General features: G+C 33.6%; 2 protein-coding genes across 2 annotated transcripts; both read right to left on the reverse strand.

Annotated features, from left to right (window-relative positions):
• Nucleotides 1-4,844: 4,844 nt before the first annotated feature.
• Nucleotides 4,845-7,957, reverse strand: LOC129287021 (transcription factor bHLH113). Its single transcript, XM_054923160.1, has 5 exons — nt 7,367-7,957; nt 7,141-7,272; nt 6,899-6,961; nt 6,603-6,764; nt 4,845-5,424 (listed from the first exon to the last, which is right to left on the reverse strand). The coding sequence occupies exons 1-5, from the start codon at nt 7,769-7,771 to the stop codon at nt 5,257-5,259; spliced, it is 930 nt and encodes a 309-aa protein (XP_054779135.1). The 5' UTR covers nt 7,772-7,957; the 3' UTR covers nt 4,845-5,256.
• Nucleotides 7,958-8,835: 878 nt separating this feature from the next.
• Nucleotides 8,836-9,711, reverse strand: LOC129287278 (LYR motif-containing protein At3g19508). Its single transcript, XM_054923493.1, has 2 exons — nt 9,289-9,711; nt 8,836-9,173 (listed from the first exon to the last, which is right to left on the reverse strand). Exons 1-2 carry the CDS (start codon nt 9,493-9,495, stop codon nt 9,120-9,122), a joined length of 261 nt encoding a protein of 86 aa, XP_054779468.1. The 5' UTR covers nt 9,496-9,711; the 3' UTR covers nt 8,836-9,119.
• Between the last annotated feature and the right edge of the window lie 893 nt (nt 9,712-10,604).

Raw genomic sequence — 10,604 nt, forward strand, 5'->3', positions numbered from 1 at the left:
GTTTTTAAAAACCAAAAGAAAATAAAAACAAAACCAAACAAACCCAAAGTTACCTGTGAATGTAAGTTGAAGCTAGATGAATGTGGGTCTCACTAGCAAATGCGATTCGCGGATGGCTTCGACAGAGTTTGGGTTGAACTCATGCTTACGTGTACATCAACTCAGGACTCCATAAAATTCATGAATAATACCAATACTTAATTCATGAGGAAAAATTAATTATTAATTCAATCAAGATTTAAGTATTATAATTAATTTTTGAAATTGATTGGTGTGCCTCGGATGGCGGCGTGCTTGCGGTACCGAGCCACGCATGTTTGTGTTTTGAGCCTTGGGTTTCCCGACCGTTGTGATGCCTTGGCGACAACATTTGGGTGTTGCTAAAGTAAAGCTTATAACCAAATACTCTCCATATATTCACACTATTATTTATTTATTTATTTATTGTTCCTATCGAAGTAATAACAACAGCTATGTATACTAGCTAGCTAGTACTATAGAAACAAGAGTCATGTACGTGAAAAATAAGAATCCAAGGCGTCAATACTCAACAAGAAACATTCAATTCTTCGAAGAAACAACAAAAATAGAACAACCCGCGCACAAATTTTAATTGTCACAATACTGTATCTACATAATCTCAGAAACTATATATGTATACACACAGACAGGCAGATGTACATGCATGCATGTATGGCTATTGTCACTATGGGATAGGAAGGTAATAAAGATATATGTTGCGCTATTCTGAGCGTAAGCACAAAGGTAAAGATATACGTCAATATCTATGAAGAAAACAATCCATCTTATTAGAAAAGAGAAAGAGAAATACACACAGAAATGAAAAATTTTCGAGCTGGCTAGGCGTAGTCATGTCGACATATATACATATACAAAGAACCAAAGCATGCCAAAAAAGCATTCATATTTCTTAGTCCTTATGAAACGACTCTCAGAACCTTAGCCTCCGCTTAGCCGAGGCATCGTCCAAGAGAAATATATTCATTCGAAGGTCAGTGACCACGTCCGCTGTGGCTAGGCCCAGAATAAGCTTTGTTGATTGTTAAGCTAATCGTCGAAGAAGAAGAAGAACCAAATTGATGTTTCACAGGTCTGAAGGCCTCAGCACTCGTGGAGCAGTACGAGAGCAGCAGAAGGAAGAAGATGAGAAACATGGCATTAAATGCGACAGCAAAAGAACGAAAGTCCTTCATCCTCATCATTTTCGTTACCGAATTGGAATTGTTCGGTTTGAAGCAAGAGGCCAAGATGCCATATATATAGCATAGAAGTTTTGTTATAAGGGTTATTATGAACTATATGCATGTCTGACGCGATATACCAACTTATATTTTTCAAAGTTCGGAATGATCTAAATTCTGAATGGGACTAAATTGTTAGCTGGAGGTTTGAAATTAAAAAACTATAGCATGCAAAGAAAAATGCAGTCTCAAACTCTCAAAAACGTAAACCACACGATATGTTAATTGACTATCTAAAGCTTTTTATGCATTTATTACCTTGTACGTATAGTTAAATGATATTATTAGGAGCTAGTCAATTTTGTGACATATATACTATTTCTTCATTGAAGTTGATGGACATACATAAAACCTTTGAATTTCTCTGTTTTCCCCCCTCGGTCTCCGTTGTGAATTACGAGCTTCAGTTTGGTTCGCATCACATCTCACTCTCTTAAATTTGATTTGAAGACTTCATCCATGTAATTTAATATATATAAACTGTTACACCAACAAGTGGCCTTAGTGTGGAAGGGCGACTATGGTCAGTTAAGCCTCAAATTTAAGTCAAAGTAAATGCAGAAAATATTTCTAAAAAAGTTATTTTCAATTAGAGCTAGCAATGACCAAGTCCAATAATTATTACATCAAATTTAAAAAGTAATGTGTGTGTGTGTAACTGTACCGTTATAAAGGCTACTTTCAATTAGACTTATTAATAATACTGATCAAATATGACCCGGTTAGATAGTTACATTAAAAAGTTATATAATCTCTCTTGTTCTATTTATAAGGTAGGGAGAAAATAATTTTTTTTTTATCTTATTTATAAAATACATTATTAAATTTTTATTATAAATTTTTTTACCTTTCATTAAATATTAAAAAAAAAAATATGTTATTGAAATATATATATTTAATAGGGATAAAGTTAAAAACTTATAAAATTTTAAGACAGAGTTAATAAATTTTAATATTTTTCTTAGTACTGGTTAAATAAGTTAGAAGTGACTTATAAAATATGACCAAAGGAGTATAATCTACCATAAAGTTTCTAAACTTTTTAATATTTTACGAAATGTAATTAATATAATTAAGATGTTTGAGCTATGACATTTTTTTATCCTTATATTGGGAATTTATAGAATCTGTTGCGTATAGTGGCTGGTTCATATATGTATTAAATGATCGGAAGGTATTGTAATTCAATAATTTTACTTTGTTCCGCAAGAAAATGTATTAAATTATAAACAGTACATTTCAAAAGCTGCGCACACTTCTATAAAGTATGTGCAACGCATTAGGCAAAGGAAAGCATCATCTCAACATTCAATATGTTGAGCAAACCCAAATTAATGTGCTGATAAAGACCAAACAACACTGTTTTGTGTTAAAGCACATGTCAAAGTCCAACACCTGGTGGCGGGGATAAAAAGGCTGATTTGGGTCAAATTTCTTGGCTTCACGATGCTTCCAACCTAATTCTAAGTTTCAGAGATACGTTCATGTAATTGGAAAACATGATAAGGCCATCCACCATAGCAGTGAGTACCGTATGAAAACGAAAACTTGTCTTACAAGCATTGGAAATTGACTGAAGTTCATGCAAGCCTGTATATTATAGCTGATGACACATAAAATGACGTCTAGTTTAACAGAATATATGACTAATAATTCTCATATCTTTTTTTTTTAATTAAATAAAATTTAGATGAATTGAATCTCAAGATCTTAAGGTATATTTCTAAATATAAAAAAATATTTATAAAGATAATTACGAATCACTTATTTATAAGATCTTCATATCAATAATTAGATTTGATCTTACAATTTTATAGATTACAATTTAATTAATCCATGCAAACTGGATTATCCCAACTCTCCATGTTCTATTATTCTCTCATACAATTCAAGTGCCACTAACCACTGTATCCAAAGTTCTATTATTTATCAAGGACCATTTAACAATTCAAACTACCTACACATATGTTGTCAGCATGTACTGTACTCACGCATCACAGAGTTGACAGTGAAGTGCCAAGATTTTAATGGCAAAGCTTGCATCGTATTCTATATATGCAGAGATACAAGAAATTAAGCATATATATGGACAATATATACATTCCTCCACTTTCCAACCAAGTACAGCGATCGTTATCAATTAGGGGCACACTGCAGGAAACTTCAGATTTTCTAGCACCTGCCAAGAAGAGGTTATTCACTAATCCCCAAGTCGTGTTTATTGATTTAATTGACACAAGGTGGTATCAGTTTAATGAGAAGTTTTGAGTAAGTTTTTAGAAAGGCCACCATGTTGAATACTTGCAATTGGTGGTGGAAAGTGGAGACGTAAGTTCTTGTTCTTCTTTTTCTCTTCACTTGTGTTAATTTGTCAATTCTAATGCTAATTAAGCCGAGATTATGTATATTGGACCTCAATTAACAAGGGAGTTGACGAAGTTTTCCTTTGATAAAACAAAGCATGCATGCTCTATATATATTTCTCTTCATAGGCAAAAGAAAAGGAAAACACATTGATTCTATATATATATATATATTGATGAGTCAACTGAAAATCTGATGGACGTGGCAATATTAGGACGTGAGGTTCACATGCACCCAGTATCATAATGGACAACTAATAAGCCACGTCAAAATTCAGATCAAAGATGCTTCAAACTAAACGCATTCCCTTCTACTTGACTTTTGTACCGTGCCGTGTTACTCAGAGACGGAATAAGTTCTTCAGCCTTGGCACGAGAAAAACGCGTGGGAGGTGAAATCTCCTTAATATTAATGCTGATCAAGATTATTATGTATTTTATTTATTCATTACATTAACCTAAAAATAAAATTTAAAAATACAGTTGCAGAAAATATAATGTTACTGAATACTGTCAAAAAGGTATAATATAATGTTACAGACATACATTTAATTATTTTAGTTGTACTGGAAAAAGTATATAATGAGTTAAGAAGAAACTGTACTGTCAATAAGCAGTGTTTTATCCTAACTGTAACACCACTTCCTTTTATTAAAAGAGATCCTAAATTTAAACTTAATATTGATATGGTTAGTATGCGTGCACAAGTACATGTGTTAACCCTTATTTAAATTGCAATATATAAAGTAAGTTTGCATATAAAAAAAATCACTAAGGAGATGATAACTCCTTAAATGATGCTTAGAATTATCAAGAGATCAATCTCATTGGGTATGGGAATACTAACCAAAAAAAAAAGTTTATATATATATATATATATGTATATTTTAAAAAACATGCATATGATCTTTAAAATAATTGAAAGGGACCCACAAGGAAAAAAATAAAAGGGAAGGGACTATGGTTGTTTAAATACAGGAACTGGAGTGGAGTTTGTAAAAATATTTTTGAAAAAGCTATCTCAAATTAGTTTTGACAATGTTCAAATCTGATTAAATCAGATAGCCAAGGGGTGGAATTAAAATTTTAATTCTAAAAATGAATGCCCTGTGCTCAAAATCAATATGAGAAGCTTGGGAACCATTTTGCAATAAAATTTCCTTGAAAATCACTATGGGATGCTCAAAGTCGCTTCCCGGCCACAATCTGATGATTTACAGAGGCAAGCAAGAATATGTGGCATTATGGCTGAATTAAGCCACACGTTCCAACCAATAGTGCTCTGCATACATAAGTATTTGTTTTCTATATCTACCCTTATCAAAATATATATATATATATATATATATTAACCAAAATAGAATTTTACATAGTTTAAAGCGAAACCTCGACATTGGACCCCCAAGTCCATGCATGTGTGAACTAGTCTCGTTAAAAGTCATCCTCCTTTTCATTTTCTTTTACTTTGCCTTCTCCACTTTCCACCTTTCACATTGGCTATATATATATATATATTCATACATATGTTTAAATGTCTATGTATACACAGCAACCACCGGAATCTGTTTCCCAAAAAAGGAGACACTTCGGAAAATGATTTGGCTTTTCATCCCTTGGATGTTTGATGTTTCTCATGTTGGTGGCGAAACATTATGATTCCCCATCGCAGGTGACCAGAAATCAGCACCGTTGCTCCTTGCCACGTGTACGGTGGATTCCACGGGGATCAGACACAGCCCTCTGCTACTTAGCTCTCCTCTGGCTTCTCGATCTCTCGCGTTGATCTCAAATCCAACCCCCTGGAATAACGCAGACACATTATGTAATATACTAAAATGTCCAACAACCATTATCACTGCCTTCATTGATATCCCATTCTGTCACACTTTACTGCTCAATCACCGCAAATGGCTGTAAACCTAAGTCAACTTCTCAAAGGAAAAAATAGACGATAACTATTAACCAACTAATTAAACAAGGGCTCCTCAGTTTGACTGCTCAGTCACCGCAAATGGCTGTAAACCTAAGTCAACTTTTCAAGAAAAAAAAAATTAACCAACTAATTAAATAAGGGCTCTGTCCTAATTTATATTTATAAGTTAGTTTTAGATAAAATCACATATATTAATAAAACTCATTAAATATACTTTACAATTTTACTTATTCAAAACAAAAATATAAACTTTTAAAAATAATATTTATTTAACACTCTATTTATGAAATGATATAAAGAAAAAGAATATATGTAAAGGATAATCTTGAAAAAATATTCTTAACAAGACTTTATTTTTATCAAAATATCTTATATTTTAAAACATTAAATTTTTTTCAAAAATATTTTATAATTTGAGATTGAAGGAGTATAATACAAGTTTTAGTCCATTAAATTCACTCTTAATTATTGACTTAATCTTTTAAATTTATTTTTTATTAATTTAACTTCTTAAATTTATTTTGATTATCAATCTAGTTGTTATTGTTATTATTTCAAAAGAAGGAAACACTGTTAAAATTATTGATAACAATCATGCACAGTATCAACGAAAAGAAATATATTTATTTAATTATGAAAAAACATATTCTAAATTTTAAAAAAATAAATAGAATATTATGTTAGTGATTACATTAATAAAAGTTAAATTGATTTAAAGATTAATTAAATATACTTTACACATGATATTAATGGAATCACATGATTGAGACCAAATCAAAAAAAATAAAGTGAGAAACCTAGTAAAATTGAAAAGGGACAAAAATAAGGTGGGCCCCACCTTGTATGTTTGTCTATCTTCAATTCTACTCGTACTTTCGAGGATGAAACTCTCAATTGGAACAATGGTCACAATCAATCAAGCGGGCCTGGCTACTGAAACTGAATAGCTCAGTCCAAGGCTATGTTTTGTTCATGGAAGAAGAACAGGGCAATTATTGGTGGGTGTTTTGTCTTTTTCTCAAATGGAAACACAGAAATAAAAACCTGATAATGATGATGATAAGGGATGGGACGCACAGGATGGGCGTGAACCAAATGAGGCGAAGAAGGAAGTCCCTGCAAGTAAGGCGAGCAGAGGACCTGAACTTGGTCGTGGAGAAACCTTATGTATCCCATTGCCTCGTGAAGCACAGACGCTGTATCTGTCTGCAACAGATTTCAAGTTCCAAAAAACATAAATGTCATTTATTTTTCCGATAATCAATAATGCATCCCAGAAAGTAGTAATAGAACATTATATATGTTCTTGCTATATATATGCCCAGGTCGATCTCTCTCACCTTCCCAAATGGAGAAACGAGCTGTTGTAACGCTGCGATTCGTTCCCCGAGTTTCTCCTTCCTCTGCCATTAGTAAAACAAAAAACCAGCAACTGAAATGAATGGGGACAACATACGAAAGTATATAAAAAAAAATGTACAGCAGTATCTGTCTGATTTCTAGAGGGAGAAAGAGACAGGAAACAGAAAAGAGAGAGGGACATGCAAATAGCAAAACACCGTCGGTTGTCGATTGTCCTCACCTTTGCATGTCCTGTTGAAGCGGGGTTCTCCGCTCTGGCCTTCTTAGACTGTCTCCGGCCACCACCACCAGCTGCTGTCACGACGGAATCCGTACATCCCGCCAGTTCCTGTCCCGACCCGCTTCGTTTTTTCTGTACGAAAAAAAGAAATCGTGGAACCATCTCATTGCAAGCCTACCAAAACAAAAATCAAAGACAAGGAGTAGCTATTAATAATAAGACAGACTTGAGACTCGTGGTTGCAGGAGGAAGAAGCAGAGGAGGATTCGCTGGAAGTGATGACAGACTTGTGTGGGGTGACAGGTTTGGGATCAGAAAGGAAGAGGTCGGGTGGATTATTTGGATAGGTTTGGAAGCAGAGCATTGTGGGGGTGTTGCCATTGGCAACAGAGAAAAGGGACGAAGAGTGGAGAGAGGGGTCCACATGGTGATCAGCAAGAAGAAGCTGAGAGAAAGAAGGGGCGGGGGACAGAAGGTGGTCCCCATGGAAGTGTTGGTGGTGGTGGTGGTCGTCCTCCATAATCAGGAATCCGCAACGGAGCAGAGAGAGGAAAAGAGAGAAGGGAGTGATGGGAGAGGACAAGCGGAGAGTGAGAGAGGATGAGGGGGTGGCAGAGAGAAGGCGAGACATTTGGAGAGGAAGAAGAAGGGAAGAGTTGGGCTGAGATGGGCTTGTTGTTCCAAGGAAGGCTTCGGTTTTCGGCGAGGGACGGTCAAACCCACTAGGCCCGAGAAAACCGTGGTTGAGTCTTCCAATGCACCATTCTTCTACTTTGCCTTTTCCGGATTCGGGCACCACCGACTCGCCATTCACTAATCACTGATTCACCTCCCGTTACTACTTTGACTGCGTTTATGATATCATCATCATCACCATGGCATGTTCCCCATTGCTTTGTTCACAGAAAATATTTCCCACTCATGAATTGCTTTCTTAATTTCATCTTCCATAATATTATTGCATTATATTTTTTAAATTACTTTGATAACGAATGAATTTATCTTCTATAAATAATAAATTTTATTATTAGTTACTTAAACATTATAAACATGATGTGTTACTTTCTTCACTTAAAAATATATAATTTTTTTGAGGAATTAAATGTTAAAATATATAAAATATTTTTAATATTTTAAAATATAATTAATGTGAATTTTAAAAAAATTAATAAATAAATTATTTTATATTTATATTTAAGTGACACACTTTATTAAATAAAGATAGATGTAAAAAGATAATGTTAGTTTAAAAATAATTGACTAATTTATTAAGAGGTAAACTTATATAAAAATATTTAATATTTTTTAATAGAAGTATATAGATTTAGAGCTATGAATAACACTATTCATATTCATAGTTTATAAATAGTACAATTTGGTGATTTTTTTTTTTTTTCCAAAATAAGGTTTTTCTTACTCCCTAAAGATATGCGATTTATTTTGGCCAAAACCTAATTCGTAGAATCAACCACTTGGCCAAAGTAACCCAAGTAAAACCAACTAAGCAAATATGCAGGAGCGGAGGAAGTACATAAACTGAGGCACTATAAGCACCTTGGCAGCAAATCAACGACGATTCTGAGTGATGACTAGAACCAACACGAAGAGAAACTGTGAAAGTAGCGTGAGAAAATAACGGAAAAGGGAGAACTTGAGAAGAGCATGACACGAATGGTGGAACAAGATAACAAAAAATTATGAGAAAGGGGAAAACAATTTCATAGATACTGCGAAATTAGCAGAAGGAAGGAAAGTAATCCTGACAGTCCAAAGTCACTCTAGACTCGAGCAATAAATAAATAGCATAATCCAAGATCCATGGACTTATTTTATGATGTGAATTTCATGGTTACCATGAAGTTACTAGGAAGAAGCACTGAAGATGCATATAAAATTAAACAACCTCGCCAAGCAACAAACTAAGCTTTTGATTTTTCTTTGAGGAATAAAAACAAACAGTTGGCGGGCAGGAGACCAGACTAGGAACAGCAGATGTTCCTCAGCTTATCCGCAGCAGATTTGTCAACCGAATACTGCGAACGCATCAAATAGCGAATGGGTCATCGAAAAAGAAACAAAGAATCGAAGTTTTGAAGCGGAACCGTATTTTTCTCAGAAAAAGGGAACAAGAACAGAGCAAGTAGAGACCTTATCCAGAACCCATAAGGAGTGACGATAGGTGCGGTTGAAGAGATCCTGAAGAGTAGTAGAATCTGAAGCATCCACGTCTCGGTAATTGACGAAGTTCTCGCGTGCGTACTTGGCGTAGTAAGATCTTGTGTCCTTCGGCAAGCGCCTCACTAGCCTCAAAACCTCCATGTATGCTCTTAGTGCCTTCTCCATTTGCTTTGTCATTACAAAATGGTTCCGACACGCGATCACTTGTCAAGGCCGGAAATATTTCAAGATTTTGGTAAAGAATCAAAGCTCTTGAATTCGGCAAAATTTTAAAGCTAAATTATTTAAACGCTCATGAAATTTACCCTCCCGAGTAACTGAAAATTGGATGCCTCCGGATTTTACACTTGTATGTTCCGTAATTTACACCTTGTTTACTTTTTTCCCCCGCAACAAAAAGAAGAAACTATATTAACAAACAAAAGAGCTCAAAACAAACGTGGAAAAGGAATTGGGGGTCTAATGACTCACTTTAAAGGGCACAACTCCTTTAAAGAAGCCTTGACAATTCAATCCGCCATCAAGTTTACCTTCCTAGGGAATAAGAACCCATGGAAAATGATAATTCCTTAAGAGATTTCTCTTAAAGAGGATATTTTCAAACCGGACAAGACATGTTGAGTTAGCAAGAGTTGAATAAAATATAAACATGTAAACACCATATTTTATTTGGGTCTTAATAAATAAATAATGTAACATTATAGTAAAATAAAAAGAGAAAATAATAAGAATGAAAATAAAAAAATATTTTAATAAAAAGTTAAAAGGTATTGTATGTGAAGATAATAAAAAATATAATTAAATTAGATCACAACCTAATATAATAATTTGAATATAATAATCAGAAGATAATATAATATAACATTATGATTCAAAGATCTCAAGATAATATAATTTAATATCTAATATTAAAATTTAAAGATTTCAAAATAACACAATGATCAGGGTAAAATAATAGGTAAGATAACAATTAATCTCTAAATAATAATAACAAAATAATATAAAAGAAATACTGGTATAAATCACAATAAGATTGAGATTATAGAGAAATTCTAGACATAAGGGTTTATATAAAGAAGAGCAAAGGTAGAGCAATGAGACAATGAGAGACTCAAGGAGACCGTAAGAGAGAAAACGATAGAGATTTAAATAGGCTGAGATTTATAGATGTAAGTTCACCTTTTTTTAAACTTTAAACATGCATGCTTTTACATTAATTAAGTATTTCATGAGGTTGAATCTTAAAGTTTGAGTCTAGAATCTTTTGAGCTTTGCACGTGATCTCT

The sequence above is a fragment of the Prosopis cineraria genome, unplaced genomic scaffold, assembly GCF_029017545.1.
Source record: "Prosopis cineraria cultivar Desert tree isolate PC_DT_omini unplaced genomic scaffold, ASM2901754v1 PC11, whole genome shotgun sequence".
NCBI lineage: Eukaryota > Viridiplantae > Streptophyta > Magnoliopsida > Fabales > Fabaceae > Prosopis > Prosopis cineraria.